Source organism: Mobula birostris, chromosome 3, assembly GCF_030028105.1.
Source record: "Mobula birostris isolate sMobBir1 chromosome 3, sMobBir1.hap1, whole genome shotgun sequence".
Lineage (NCBI taxonomy): Eukaryota > Metazoa > Chordata > Chondrichthyes > Myliobatiformes > Myliobatidae > Mobula > Mobula birostris.
The window spans coordinates 63,229,064-63,245,350 of NC_092372.1; the positions used below are offsets into that span (position 1 = coordinate 63,229,064).

At 43.7% G+C, this 16,287-nt stretch overlaps 1 protein-coding gene across 6 annotated transcripts in view; it reads left to right on the forward strand.

The window, feature by feature from the left end:
* Positions 1-16,287, forward strand: part of corin (corin, serine peptidase) — a 186,432-nt gene that overhangs the window by 166,391 nt on the left and 3,754 nt on the right. For all 6 annotated transcript variants that reach the window (XM_072252756.1, XM_072252760.1, XM_072252758.1 and 3 more), the window contains 2 exons: positions 7,534-7,705; positions 9,400-9,671. In XM_072252756.1, the coding sequence (XP_072108857.1) occupies positions 7,534-7,705; positions 9,400-9,671 (444 nt within the window). The remainder of the gene's footprint in view (positions 1-7,533; positions 7,706-9,399; positions 9,672-16,287) is intronic.

The window sequence follows — 16,287 nt, forward strand, 5'->3', positions numbered from 1 at the left end:
CACTGCCAGGAATTTGAAGCTCTCAATTAAATTGAATTTGGCACCATTGTAAACAGGATCATGTGCACTGGCTCCATCCTGAAAGCAATGGCCAGCACTTTTGTTTTGCTAATATTGAGGAAAAAGTTGTTATCTTGATACCATGTCACCAAGCTCTATATTGTTTTCTGCCCATTGACTCATAATTATTTAAGATATGGTCCGCTACAGTAGTATTCTTCTGAAGTAGAGCAGAATCTGGCTATGCAATTCTGAGGATATAAGGAATAGAGTAGGGGGTTGAGGGCACAGCCTTGTGAGATATTGGCACTGTGCATAATCATGATGGAGATGTTTTAGAGTCATAGAGCATCACAGCACAGAAACATACCCTTCGGCCCATCTGGCCTGTGCCTGGTCCCATCAACCCGCATCTGGACCAGAGACCTTCATACCCCTCCCATCAATGTACTAATCCAAACTTCCGTTAAATGTTGCAATCAAGTAAATCTGAGTAAAGAGGTCCCTTCTCATGTCCCCCTAAAATATTTCACCTTTCACCCTCAACTTATGACCTCTAGTTCTAATTTCACCCAAAACACAGTGGAAAATGCCTGTTTGCATTTACCCTATCTTGTTGTTGTTATTCCTTTCCACATCTCATGGCACATTGGGCAGCAAGCTTGTCATTTCTTTAGCATTTTGTCTGTTTCTCACGAGGTCGAGTTGCTAGCTTGACACTCAGCCCAGATGGATGGAAAGAGTGCAAGGAGCCTGCCAGATTCGAACCTGTGACCACTCACCCTGAAGTCCAGTGCTGATGCCACTATACCACCAGCTGTCTATTTACCCTATCTACGCCCCTCATAATTTTGTACACTTTATCAAATCTCCCCTCATCCTCCTACGCTCCAGGGAATAAAGTCCTCAACTCTTTAACCTTTCCCTATAATTCAGGTGCTCAAGAACTGGCAAAATCCTTGTAAATTTTCTCTGTAGTCATGCTGCCTATCCTTACTGATTGCAGTCTGATCAGGATCCAGTTGCAAAACGAGATGTTGAACAGGAAGTCTAGAGTTTGGAGATGAACTTACTTGGAATTACAGTATTAAAGGTGGCATTGTAGTCTAATTTTGGTGGCTTAACTTTGCTTAAAGTTTTTGAATTGTTGTTTTTGGACCTACCTTTTGATACCTTGGTTATTGCATTGAGATGTTCATCCACGATTAAGTCATCTACTAGATAAAGAGAACAATCAAACAGGGTTTAATCTACGTTCCTGATCAGACTGGATGCAATTTAATTGCTCTTGAAGAAGAACATTATGCATACATATTATACCATGCCTCAAGGTGATTAACAATTATTGGTGTCTCTGTAACTTGTTCGCACCTGTTTGGGATATGCCATGTTTAAAATCATCAGTTAAAATACTGCCTGTTCAATGATATGTAAACTCTGAAATTTGTAAGCATACAGTATAGCTTTAAAATGATGGTATTGATTGAATTGACTTTATTACTTACATCCTTCATATACATGAGGAGTAAAAATCTTTATATTACATCTCCATCTAAACGTGCAATGTGCAATTTATAGTAATTTATAATATATAGAATGTACAACAGGATAGTCAATATAACATAGAAATATAGTTGTGTCAGCATGAATTAAGCAGTCTGATGGCCTGGTGGAAGAAGCTGTCCCGGAGCCTGTTGGTCCTGGCTTTTATGCTGCGGTACCGTTTCCTGGATGGTAGCAGCTGGAACAGTTTGTGGTTGGGGTGACTTGGGTCCCCAATGATCCTTTGGGCCCTTTTTACACACCCATCTTTGAAAATGTCCTGAATAGCAGGAAGTTCACATCTGCAGATGTGCTGGACTGTCCACACCACTCTCTGCAGAGTCCTGCGATCGAGGGAAGTACAGTTCCCATACCAGGCAATGATGCAGTCAGTCAGGATGCTCTCAATTGTGCTCCTGTAGAAAGTTCTTAGCATTTGGGGGCCCATACCAAACTTCTTCAACCATCTGAGGTGAAAGAGGTGCTGTTGTGCCTTTTTCACCACACAGCTGGTGTGTACAGACCACGTGAGATCCTTGGTGATGCTTATGCCGAGGAACTTCAAGCTGTTTGCCCTCCCCATTGATGTTAATAGGGGCTCGCCTGTCTCCATTCCTCTTGTGGTCCACAACCAGCTTCTTTGTTTTGTGTGACATTGTCATTTGTCATTTACCATTTATGATTTTCATTTACCTGTGTACATACATCTATTGATGCTTCTGGACATATCTTCAGTGATGTTCCTGGAATCATCGGGTGTTTTGGGTCTTTCAACATCATACAACCTCCTCCAGGTGACCCAGCCGGGGCTGATCAGACCCCAGCTTGTGTCCAGATGGCTAGCTACTTATGACTCCATGGCTCCCCTCTTTTGAGCCACAGCCATCTTGAGGCCCTCTCTGCCGCATCGGTGGTACTGCGGATGGCTCTCCTCTTCCTCTCTCCCTCGATGCCCAAAATGCTGAAGGCCCTAACTAAAGAATGGGCTATGAATCCCCTACAAGCAACCTCCATGGGGAGACACCTCGCTCTCCATCCAGCCTGCTGACAGTTGCTGACCAGTCCTGTGTACTTGGAGAGCTTTCTTTCAAAGGCCTCTTCCAAGCTATCTTCCCATGGGACTGTCAGCTCCAGCAGCACCACTTGCTTAGTAGACTCAGACACTAGGACAATGTCTGGTCGCAGGGTGGTGGCTGCGATATGGTTGGGGAACTTCAGCTGCCCTTCGAGATCCACCAACAGCTGCCAGTCCCCTGCAGAGATCAGAATGCCTGCAGATGTTCTTTTCGCAGGTATTGGCTGCTCCCCAGCTCTGACAAAGGCAATGGTCTGCTTGGAGGGTTGGGACCGCTTCGCCCACTCAACTCCTGCGCTGACGGCTTCAGCGATGGTCTTCAGGACCTGATCATGCCTCCACCTGTACTGTCCCTCACCAAATGCCCTTGCACAGCCACTGAGGATGTACTCCAGAGTTCCTTGCTTGGAGCACAGTGGGCACGCAGATGACCCTGCCTTGCCCCATGTGTGCAGGTTTGATGGGCTTGGAAGCACATCGTACACTGCCTGGATGAGAAATTGGATGTGGTGTGGTTCGGCTTTCCAAAGATCAGCCCAGGTCACTTTCCTCTCAACTGCATTCTCCCATCTTGTCCAAGCTCCCTGTTGCTTCATTCCCACTGCCTTGCAGGCTCTCACCTCCTCCTGAACTAGATGACGCCTTTCCTTCCCTCTGGTGTCCATTTGGGGAGTTGGAAAGGATCCTAGCCCAGCTCGGCCTTGTGTGACCACTCCCACCAGCCTCCTGTGACGCAGCCTCGCCTCTGCCTCCTGAACAGCTTCCTCTGCCCTCCACTTCCTGCCAGTACTTAGTTGGATCCCTGCTCTAGCCACCTTCAGGTCACTTGAGTCCCTATACTGTAGCACTTCTCTGGCTCTTGTTACCTTGAATTCTTCCTCCAAGGACTTGAAGGGCAGTTGCAGTTTGTTGTGGTGTCCATAGAGTGCGATGCTGTTCAGGCTCTTTGGCAGCCCCAGCCATCTCCTGAGGTGGTTGCTAACCCTCCTCTCTAAGGTTTCGACTGTCGAGATTGGAACTGCATAGATGAGGAGGGGCCACAGGATTTTGGGAAGAATTCCATGCTGATACACCCAGGCTTTAAACTTCCCAGGTAGGCCAGACTTGTCCACAGGTTTCAGCCAGCCATCCAACTCGGTGCAGGTTGCCTGACTGGATGTTGTGTCCCTTAAAGAGCTGTCAAAAACTTTGCCTAAGCTCTTGACTGGCTTTTCTGTGATGGTTGGGATGGCTGTGCCTGCGATGCTGAACCGGAACTTGTTCTCCACCTTCCCTTTCCTCAGCACCATCGATCTTGATTTGGCAGGTTTGAAACGCATCCGGGCGCACTCCACCAGCTTTTCGAGCTCTTGTAGAATCCTCCAGCAGCCTGGGACTGATTCTGTGCTGACTGTGAGGTCATCCATGAATGCCCTGATAGGTGGTTGCCGTTGAGCGGAATTCATTCTGGGCCCTCTGCACTCTGGTTCAGCAGACTTAGTGAATATGTTCATGGCTAGGGAGAACAGTGTCACTGAGATAGTGCACCCTGTGATGTTGCCGATCTCCACCTTGTGCCAGGTTGATGTAATTGCTCCTGAAGAGACCCTCATTCTGAAGTTGCTGTAATAATCAGCAATAAGGTCTCTGATCCTGCTGGGGACGTGATATTTGGTCAGTGTGAGCTGCACCAGCTTGTGCGGAATGCAGCCATATGCATTTGCCAGGTCGAGCCACAACACTGACAGGTTGCCCTTGTCCTCTCTGGCCTCCCTGATGAGCTGTGTCACCACACCGATGTGCTCCAGACAGCTTGGCATCCCTGAAATGCCACCCTTCTGGACTGATGTATCAGTATAAGTGTTCTTTGCTAGGTAGGTGCACAACTGGTTGGAAACTGCACTGAAGAAGATCTTCGCCTCGACACAGAGCAGGGAGATGATGCGAAACTGATCTATCTGGGTGGCATTTTCCTCCTTCGGGATCCACACCCCTTCAGCCACTCTCCACTGTTCTGGGATCTTCCCCCTTCTCCAGAAGATTCTCAGGGTCTTCCACAGATGCAGCAGGAGTTTGGGGCAGTTCTTGTACACTTTGTACAAGGTGCTGCTTGGTCCTGGAGCCGAGCTTGCCCTTGCTTTGCGGACAACCTCTCTGACTTCCTTTAGTTGCAGCTCTGACATGTCGAACTGCACATCCGGTTCAGGTGGGTCTATTAGGATGTCGCACTCTCCCAGCTCCTGCTCTCTTTCAGGATCGTTATATATCTTCTTCAGATGTTGGTCTGTCTTCCTGCGAACAGGCCAGTTTCCCACTGCGCTTCTCCCCCAGCAACTCCTTGGTGAACTTGAAGGGGTTGGCGATAAAGGCAGCACGTTTTCGAGCCCTTTCACGACACCGCCTCCGATGCCACTCTGTCCGGCGGAGGACCCTGATCTTCTTTCGTAGTATGCACATCAGCTGGGCCAAGCCATGCGCTCCTCTTCTCCTGCCTCCTTGTATTGGGACTTCAGCGCTTTCATCTCCTGCCTGATGTTGTGGATCCTCAATGCTCTTTGGTTCTTCGAGTAAGATGATTTGGAGCCTTCCTTCTCCTCTTCTCCGAACCGTTCAGCTGCGATACTGACAATAATTGTTGTCATAGCTTGCAGCTTCCTATCAACCCCTCCCTTCTCCGTTGCCTCCAGAATTTGGTTAACATCTTCATCAAACTGCTTCCACGGTGAAGTCATGTTAGCTGCAGGCCATTTGATCCACCTCCTGTTAGACTTCATGTTCGAGGGATTAGTTTGCAACACTTGGAGGTTCCGGGCACTATGGGGTGACTCCAGGCCTGGCCCCTCCTTCGTCTCACCAGGTTGGACACCTGCGCGTTGTGCTGCTCCTGCTCCCGCCAAACACTTCATCCTCGCTTGGTGGATCTTCAAGCCGCGATCGTTCTTGCAGATTTTGCTACATGCACAATGCTTCCTCATCGTCGTTTGTTCATTGCCTGGGTCTGATGTCGTTGTGTCCATCCGACTGGGGTGCTCATCCTCCCCCCCTCTCGGGCACCCCTGGGGGAATCTTTTCCTTAGATTCTTTGTGGCTTTTGTGGGGTCCTCCTCTCAGAGGACGCAGCTTGGGTTGCCAGCCCGTTCTGCCCTGGTTGTCGTCTCTCCGGGCTGTCACTGACTCTCCAGTCGTCACCACTCTTTTCGTGGTTGTCACCCAGTCTTTCCTGGTTGTCACTGATTAACTCAGGGTGTAAGCTGTGTACATACATCTATTGATGCTTCTGGACACATCTTCAGTGATGTTCCTGGAATCATCGGGTGTTTCGGGTCTTTCAACATCATACAACCTCCTTCAGGTGACCCAGCCGGGGCTGATCAGACCCCAGCTTGTGTCCAGATGGCTAGCTACTTATGACTCCATGGCTCCCCTCTTTTGAGCCACAGCCATCTTGAGGCCCTCTCTGCTGCATCGGTGGTACTGCGGATGGCTCTCCTCTTCCTCTCTCCCTCGATGCCCAAAATGCTGAAGGCCCTAACTAAAGAACGGGCTATGAATTCTCTACAACCAACCTCCACTGGGAGACACCTCGCTCTCTATCCAGCCTGCTGACAGTTGCTGACCAGTCCTGCGTACTTGGAGAGCTTTATTTCAAAGGCCTCTTCCAAGCTATCTTCCCATGGGACTGTCAGGAAGAATAGTATAATAGGTCTTGCTTGATCTCATTTGTAATGGGTAAATTGTGAAGAGACCAGATTAATTAACTCCACAAAATTACTGATCAGGAAATAAGAGATGAATAGGGAACGTTGAATATGTGCTTAAATGGAAGCCAACAAGTCACTTTCAATATGCTTTAAAGGATTCTGAGCCTTCTTGCAGGAGGTGTGGTTGGATTTCTTTGTACAGTCAGCAAACATAGCACTTTTCAGCTGCATTATGACAGACTACTTTTGCAGGTCTAATGTTATGACATGTTTGAATGAACTACGGCTGATCCATTCTGCTAAACAGTGTTATTTAAACTGATGCAGCTGCAAGTGAGGTTTACACCATAATAAAGTTTATAATCTGGATTTTGTGGTCAATATAATTCTTCATTTTGGCAGGAAAAATAAAGTATCTTGTTTAAATGGTCAAAGACTGCAAGTGTGTTTAGATGGATAGATCTGGACATCCCAGTGCATGAATAGCAAAAGGCAAGCAGGCAGGTAGAACAAGTAATTAAGAGAGATTGTGGTCATTTATTGCTAGGGAAATTAATTACAATGAAGACAGGTTGTGCTTCAATTATATAGTACACTGGGTGGTTACAGAGAGGTGGTTTCCTCATAGAAGTACTGAGATCTAGGGATTGGTCTTCAAAACTATGGGTTTGCTCGCTTAAGACATAAGGAGATTTTGTTCCCCCACAGAGGCTTGTGAGCCCATCGAATTATTTTCCTGAAAACAGAGTCACTGAGTTTTATGAACACCGACATAGATAGATACTTGTTAAACAAGAGGGTGAAGGTTATCATAGGTAGAAAAGAATGTGGAGTCGAGGCATTTATCAAATTGATTATTCTCTTGTTAAAAGGTGAAGTAAGTTTAGGTACTGCCTCCTTTTCTTAATTTGTATGTTCATATTTGAATATTATAAATCTGTTAGTGAAGATTCCATAAATTAAAATCAGTTTTCCCAGGACCAGAGAGGTTGTTTAGCATTACTTATGACCTAATAAGCTGTTTACAAATTCAGTTACCGCTGATTAAAGTACATAATATTTAAGTTGTTTATACAGTAGGACTGGTGTTTTATGAATTGGAAGAGTAAAAAAAGTTGTAAGGAAAGTGTGGAAAGCAAAGAAAATAATGGATCTAAGACATTGAAATGTATTCTGAGTGGAGTTGTACATTTTGAAAGTATAAATCCAACTATAACATAATTTTATATTTCCTAGACTGTGGTCAGCACCCAAAAATTCGACTCAAAAGAGTTCTAGGAGGCAGAACAAGTCATCCAGGCCGCTGGCCCTGGCAGGGCTCCCTGCAGATTGAGGCTGGTGAAAATTTCTGTGGCTGTGTGCTGATTAGACGAAAATGGGTTTTGACAGTGGCACATTGCTTTAATATGTAAGTCTGACTATATCAAACTGAAATTCTAACCAATTGATTCATTACAAATTAATATAAAGAGTGCCAGGTGTATTGCAAATGTTTCCTAACTTATTTTTAATATAAACCTTCTCCATACTTCAGGAACTGTACTCTTACTGCCTATAGCTTTTTAACTAAATTTCCGATCACATTGATGAAAGAGTTTTAAAATAGCAAGCCATCAGATTTCAACTTTTCTATTTCAAATACAAATCAAAATCAAATTTGCTTAACTATCATTCAACCAAACATGAATGCAGCCAAATGACATCTGGGGCCAAGGTGCAAAACATACACAGCACATTCAAGATAGCGAGCCCACATACAGTCACACAAAAAAAATAGTCCAGGTCTCTGAGTGCCTCAAGTTGATGGTGCAGCTCCGGGCAGTCCATAGACAAACACGTGCACACAATCCAGCCAGTCCTTCCAGAGATCGAGCACTTGGGGTGGGGGAGAAGAACTGGTGGGAGAGGCCAGCCCCCAATGGAGCATGGATAGCATGTTACACCGCCTCCAGCATCTCCTTTCCTGAACTGCAGCAGCAGGCGACCCTGCAGCTTCAGGCCTTGTCCTCGCTACAACCGAGGCCATACAGTTCAACAAAATGCGTCCATAAATTGGCTATGATTGGCAAACAAATCCTAGCAACTTGAGTGCCTGATTTATATAACTGAGAGGAAATGTTTTCACAAAGCTATGCTACTCAGTTCACAGTTTTCCCTTTAAAAAGAATAAAATAATTAAATCAAACAAATGAGTGGGCAACTACAGAATATGCTTAATTTGATCTTTATTCATTACAAAACTGTCACACAGAGACACAGTGAATACCTCAGGCCTTAAAGGTAGGTAGACAAGATCATTTGCCTGAATTTCCTCAGGTTTGGTGAGCATTCTGGTATGGTGCTGCACTCTACCCAATGACAGGATTTTCCTTGTCTCCTTACAGTGGATCACAGAATAAAGATGTCAGGAGTCACTCTTCAGGAACAGGGACTCCCTGCTCTCAGAATTCCGTTGCTTAGCTTATTTGAGATCCAGCACTGAACTACGGCTTGGCCTAACTAGCAGGAATCCCTGTCCCTAGAGGGGCCATTCAGATCTCTACTCTTTTAGTGATGGGCAGTACTTTGATTCTCTGGGAAACAGAGTGGATGCCCAAGATTAGGCTGCTTTGTATTCTTTCTTCCCCATACATACAGGGCAGCAAGGAGCTAAGTGAAATCAAAGCAAGTGCTTAGACAATTCTAGCCCTCAAATTTACCTCATCCATTAGAAGGTGTCTCCAGTACTATTTCTGGTTAGCATTATTCATTGGTAGTTGATACATTCTTTGAACCATACACATTATATGGAAGCTGACTGACTCCACACACTACTCTGTGGTTATTGTATGAGGGTACTGGGAATGTAATCCGAATAGCCACGTTTTCAGCTCTCATTTCCGTAACCCTATCTCTCCTATGTTAGGGCTAGGGAGAGCCCATGACGTTCAGGTGATGCAGCAGGGCCCCAGACCTTGGGAACCCTTTAATGCCGCTAATTAACATTATTTCACTTTCCACTGATGCTGCTTAACCGCTGATATTCCCAGCATTTTCTGTTTTAACTTTAAAATCACCAGTTTGCATTTCTTTTTAACTGGCTCTGTTGTAAACCCACCACAGGCATAAAAATGCATCTGCCTGGCGGGTTGTGTTTGGTATCAACCATCTGAAACACCCAACTGAATCTACACAGATCCGGAAAGTGAAACAGATTATCATACATCCACGCTACGAAAGTCAACCTTATGATAATGACATCAGTCTGCTGGAGCTCCATGAAGAAATCAATGTGACAAGTTACGTTCGACCTGTTTGTCTACCTAGAATGGACCAAGTGGTGGAACTAGATACATACTGTTCCATCGCAGGGTGGGGTTTCACTGGCAGCAATGGTAAGAAATTTAATTGCATACTATCTAATGAGAATGTGATACTAATACTTAGTAAAACTCTTGCCTGAGTCACCAGAATGTTGGTCAAGCAATTGTCATGGCAGAACTGAATAATGTGGCTGGTGTTCCAGGTGAGGAATATATTTCTGAAAGCTACATTGTTAGATTTGCTATATTTCCAGTTAGACATTGAAGTCTATTGTACTAGTTCAGTGGGTGTGGTGCATTGCTTCAGTTGTCCCATATTAAACGTTCACTGTCTGAGTCATAGAAAAGTATAGCTTAGAAACAGGCCTTTCGGCCCATCTAGTCCATGCTGAAACCATTTAAACTGCCTACTCCCATCGAGCTGCACTGGGACCATAGTCCAGCATACTCATACCTTCCATCCATGTAACTATCCAAACTTCGCTTAAACATTGAAATCACACTCGCATACACCACTTGTGCTGCCAGCTCATTCCACACTCTCATATCCCTCTGAGTGGAGTTTACCCTCATGCTCCCTTTAAACTTTTCGCCATTCACCCTTAACCCATGACCTCAGTCTGCTTACATTTACCTTATCTATACTCCTAATAATTTTGTATAGCTCCATCCAATCACTGTGTGCTTGAGATTTTGGTATATTCAAAATGGTTACAAATTTCACTTATGTATTTATGAAGCTATATTTCTTAGAAACATAGAAAACCTATGGCAAAATACAGGCCCTTCGGCCCACAGAACTGTGCCGAATAAGTCCTTAGCTTAGAACTACCTAGGCTTACCCATAGCCCTCTATTTTTCTAAGCTCCGTGTATCCATCCAGGAGTCTCTTAAAAGACCCTATCGTTTCTGCCTCCACCACCACCGCCGGCAGCCCATTCCACACACTCACCACTCCCTGCATGAAAAACTTACCCCTGACATCTCCTCTGCACCTACTTCCAAGCACCTTAAAACTATGCCCTCTTGTGCTAGCCATTTCAGCCCTGGGAAAAAGCCTCTGACTATCCACATGATCAGTGCCTCTCATTATCTTGTACACCTCTATCAGGTCACTTCTCATCCTCCGTCGCCCCAAGGAGAAAAAATCGAGTTCGCTCAACCTATTCTCATTAGGCATGCTCCCCAATCCAGGCAACATGCTTGTAAATCTCCTCTGCACCCTTTCTATGGTTTCCACGTCCTTCCTGTAGTGAGGCGACCAGAAATGAGCACAGTACTCCAAGCAGGGTTTGACCAGGGTCCTACATAGCTGCAACATTACCTCTCTGCTCTTAACCTCAATCTCATGACTGGCCAATGCACCGTATGCCTTGTTAACCACAGAGTCAACCTGCATAGCAGCTTTGAGTGTCCTTTGGACTTGGACCTCAAGATCCCTCTGATCCTCCACATTGCCAAGAGTCTTAACATTAATACTATATTCTGCCATCATATTTGACCTACCAAAATGAACCACCTCACGCTTACCTGGGTTGAACTCCATCTGCCACTTCTCAGTCCAGTTTTGCATCCTATCAATGTCCCGCTGTAACCTCTGACAGTCTTTCACACTATCCACAACACCTCCAACCTTTGTGTCATCAGCAAATTTACTAACCCATCCTTTCACTTCCTCATCCTGGTCATTTATAAAAATCACAAAGAGTAGGGGTCCCAGAACAGATCCCTGAGGCACACCACTAGTCACCAGCCTCCATGAAGAATATGACCTGTCTACAACCACTCTTTGCCTTCTGTGGCAAGCCAGTTCTGGATCCACGAAGCAATATCCTCTTGGATCCCATGCTTCCTTACTTTCTCAATAAGCCTTGCATGGGGTACCTTATTAAATGCCTTGCTAAAATCCACTACACCTACGGCTCTACCTTCATCAATGTGTCTAGTCACATCCTCAAAAAATTCAATCAACCCATGCTGACTATTCCTAATCATATTATGCCTCTCCAAATGTTCATAAATCCTTCCTCTCAGGATCTTCTCCATCAACTTATAAACCAATGAAGTAAGACTCACTGGTCTATAATTTCCTGGGCTATCCCCACTCCCTTTCTTGAATAATGTAGCAATATCCGCACCCCTGCAATCCTCCAGAACCTCTCCCGTCCTCATTGATGATGCAAAGATCATCGCCAGTCCTGGTGACTTATCCAACTTAATGCTTTCCAAAAGCTCCAGCACATCCTCTTCCTTAATATTTACATGCTCAAGCTTTTCAATCTTCTGCAAGTCATCCCTACAATTGTCAAGATCCTTTTCTGTAGTGAATACTGAAGCAAAGTATTTATTAAGTACCTCTGCCATCTCCTCCGGTTCCATACACACTTTTCCACTGTCACACTTGATTCGTCCTATTCCCTCACGTCTTATCCTCTTGCTCTTCACATACTTGTAGAATGCCTTAGGTTTTTCCTTAACCCTGTCTGCCAAGGCCTTCTCAAGGCCCCTTCTGGCTCTCCTAATTTCATTCTTAAACTCCTTCCTGCTAGCCTTATAATCTTCTAGATCTCTGTCATTACCTAGTTTTTTGAACCTTTCATAAGCTCTTTTCTTCTTGACTAGATTTACAACAGCCTTTGTTCACCACTGTTCCTGTACCCTACCATCCTTTCCGTCTCATTGGGACGTATCTACTTAGAACCTCACGCAAATATCCCCTGAACATCTGCCTCATTTCTTCTGTACGTTTCCCTGAGAACATCTGTTTCCAATTTATGCTTCCAAATTCCTGCCTGATAGCCTCATATTTCCCCTTACTCCGATTAAACGTTTCCCTAACTTGTCTGTTCCTATCTCTCTCCAATGCTATGGTAAGGAAGATAGAATTGTGATCATTATCTCCCTCTGAGAGACCTGACACCTGACCAGGTTTCATTTCCCAATACCAGATCAATTACAGCCTCTCCTCTTGTAGGCTTATCTACATATTGTGCCAAGAAACCTTCCTGAACACACCTAACAAACTCCACCCCATCTGAACCCCTCACTCTAAGGAGATGCCAATCAGTATTTGGAAAATTAAAATCTCTCACCACAACAAACCTCTTATTATTACTCCTTTCCAGAATCTGTCTTCCTATCTGCTCCTCGACATCCTTGTTACTATTGACCCCTTCCTATTCCTAACTTCCACCCAGAGACTAGATAACCCCTCCATGACTTCCTGCTTTTCTGCAGCCGTGACACTATCTCTGATCAACAGTGCCACGCCCCCACCTCTTTTGCCTCCCTCCCTGTACTTTCTGAAACATCTAAAGCCTGGCACTTGAAGTAGCCATTCCTGCCCATGCACCATCCAAGTTTCTGTAATGGCCACAATATCATAGCTTCAACTACTCATCCACACTCTGAGCTCATCCACTTTGTTCATAATACTCCTTGCATTAAAATAGACACATCGCAAACCATCGGTCTGAGCGCGTCCTTTCTCTATCACCTGCCTATCCCCCCTCTCCTACTGTCTCCAAGCTTTCTCTATTTGTGAGTCAACCTCCCTTTCCTCCCGTCACTTCAATTCGGTTCCCTCCCCCCAGCAATTCTGTTTGTAGTTTAAAACTCTCAATAGCCTTTGCAAACCTCCCCGCCAGGACATTGGTCCCCCTCAGATACAAGTGCAACCCATCCTTTTTGTACAGGTCACACCTGCCCCAGAAGAGGTCCCAATGATCCAGAAATCTGAATCCCTGCCCCCTGCTCCAATCCCTCAGCCACATATTTATCCTCCACCTCATTCTATTTCTATACTCACTGTCACATGGCACAGGCAGTAATCCTGAGATTACTACTTTTGAGGTCCTGCTTCTCAACTTCCTTCCTAACTCCCTGTAGTCAGCTTTCAGGACCTCCTCCCTTTTCCTACCTATGTCGTTTATATCAGTGCAATATAAAATGTTAATTACAGTTAATTTTTTTTTCTGCCAAGTCCTCCATTTATATATAATCTTAAAATAACTTCTAAAGTATTTATTATGTTTTTTTTCCCACAACCGATTAAGCTCAGTGAATTTAATATATTTTCATATAACATTAAAATGCAGCTTTTCAGGGTGCCATTTTGATCTTTTCAGTTTTTATAAGAGCCAATTCAATCAATTTTTTATTCCTTCACTTTTTTTCTATAACCTGTAAATATGCATCCAATTTCATCCTCTCCATCAACATTCCAATACTTTATGTAGCCCAATATTTTAAAACCATCTACAAATCTCTGTTTGATTTCCTTTCCACTAAGCAAATCCTCTTTTTGGTCTTCCTAAGCAACACACACAAAAAGCTGGAGGAACACAGCAGGTCAGGCAGCACCTATGGAGAGGAATCAAGACTCTGCATTTCACGCTGAGACCCTTCATCAGAATACATAGCATTTTGTGTGTGTTACACTGGATTTCCAGCATCTGCAGTATCTCTTGTGTCCATGGTATTCTTCTGGTCTGCTAATTATAATTTCTCAGAACAATTCTAAATATTCTCTTCTTTACCTACACCAAAGCCTTCATTTATTTCCTAAAACACAAAACCCAGAACAGGAATGTTTTACTCTTGCAATTTATGTTCAATAAACAAATATGTGACAGAATTTCAAATTCTCCTGTTAAATAGTAAATTTCTTTAATGGGAAGAAACAGGAATATTTGAATCAAGTGGAAAAAGTGCTTAGATCTGTATTAATTAAGAAACTAATTATTTTGTAGAACTTGGTGTTGGACCCGCAGATTTACCTTGATGCTGCGGATTTGTTCCTTATTTTGATTTAAGACCCTAATATTTGTAACTCTTTTTTGATAAGGATATACAGTGGTGCTAGAAAGAGGGTGAAAGAATTTTCTCTATTTATGCATAAATATGTCCTAAAAATGATCAGATCTTCATCTAAGTCCTAAAACTAGATAAAGAGAACCCAATTAAATAAATAACAGAAAAAAAACATTATACTTGTTCATTTATTCATTGAGAAAAATCATCCAATATTACATGTATTTATTGGAAAAAGTATGTGAACCTCTGGGGTAATGCCTTCTACAAAATCTATTTGGAGTCAGGTGTTCCAATTAATGAGATGAGATTGGAGGTGTTGGTTGTAGAGGTGCCCTGCCCTATAAAAAACACACACATACACAAAATCAGGTTCCTGACAGAGCCTGCTCTTCGCAAGAAAGATCTCTTATGTGCACCATGTCTCAATCAAAATAACTTTCAGAGGACCTTAGAAGAATTGTAGAGATGTATGAAGCTGGAAAAAGCTGCAAAAGCATTTCTAAAGACCTGAGTGTTCATCTGTCCACAGTAAGAGAAATGGTCTACAAATAGAGTAAACTCAATACTGTTGCTACTCTCCCTAGGAGTGGACATCCTGCACAGATCACACCAAGAACATGACGTGCATTGCTGAAGGAGGTGAAAAAGAACCCAAGGATAACATCAAAAGACCTGCAGAGGTCTTGAGAACTTGCTAAAGTCTCTGTCCATGTGTCCACTATAAGAGAAACACTGAACAAGAATGGTGTTCACGGCAGGACACGGTGGAAGAAACCACTGCTCTCCAAAAAAAAAATATTGCTGCACACTTCCAATTTGCAAAAGACCACCTAGGTGTTCCATAATGCTTCTGGTACAATGTTTTGTGGACAGATGAGACAAAAGTTGAACTATTTTGGCAGAGATGCACATTGCTATATTTGGTGGAAAAAGGGCACTGCACACTAACACCAAAACCTCATCCCAACTGTAAAGCATGATGAAAGGAGTGTCATGGTTTGGCCTGCTTTGCTGTCTCAGGGCCTGGACAGCTGCAATCGTTGAGGGGACAATGAATTCAAAATTGTATCACAATATTTTACAGGATAATACCAGGGTAGTGGTCCATTACCTGAAGCTTAATAGAAGTTGGCTAATGCAACAAGACAATGATCCAATAGACAAGAGTATATCAACAACAGAATCGTTTAAAAAGAAGAAAATTTGTGTTTTGGAATGGCTGAGTCGAAGTCCTGAATCTAATCCTATAGAAATGTTGTGAGAGGGCCTGAAGCAAGCAGCTTATGCAAGGAAGTCCACCAACATCCCAGAGTTGAATTGGTTTTGTAAGGAGGAATGACCTAAAATTCCTCCAAGCCAATGTGTAAGACCGATCAACAGTTATCAGAAACATTTGGTTGAAGTTATTATTGTACAAGGGGGTCACAACAGTCACTGAAAGCAAAGGTTCACATACCTTTTCCAGCAAATACATGTAATATTGCATCATTTTTCTCAAATAAATGAACAAGTATAATGGTTTTCGTGTTATTTATTTAATTGGGATCTCCTTATCTAGTTTTAGGACTTGCATGAGGATCTGATCACATTTTAGGTCATATTTATGCAGAAATAGAGAAAATTCTGCAGGGTTCATAAACTTTCCAGCACCACTGTATCTTCAAATGGGAAATTCCATAGGGATGCTCCTGATTGGCTGATATCCTAGAGAATTCACACAACTAGACAGGCAATCATTTTTTTCTAGTTTCTGTTGATTCGTCAAAATCATCCAGGGCAACATCCATGAAAATTCTGTTCTGGTGTTGGTACAGTTGAAGATAAAAAATTACTATATATTACAATAATGAGCAAATTTTGTTGTAAGCCAAAC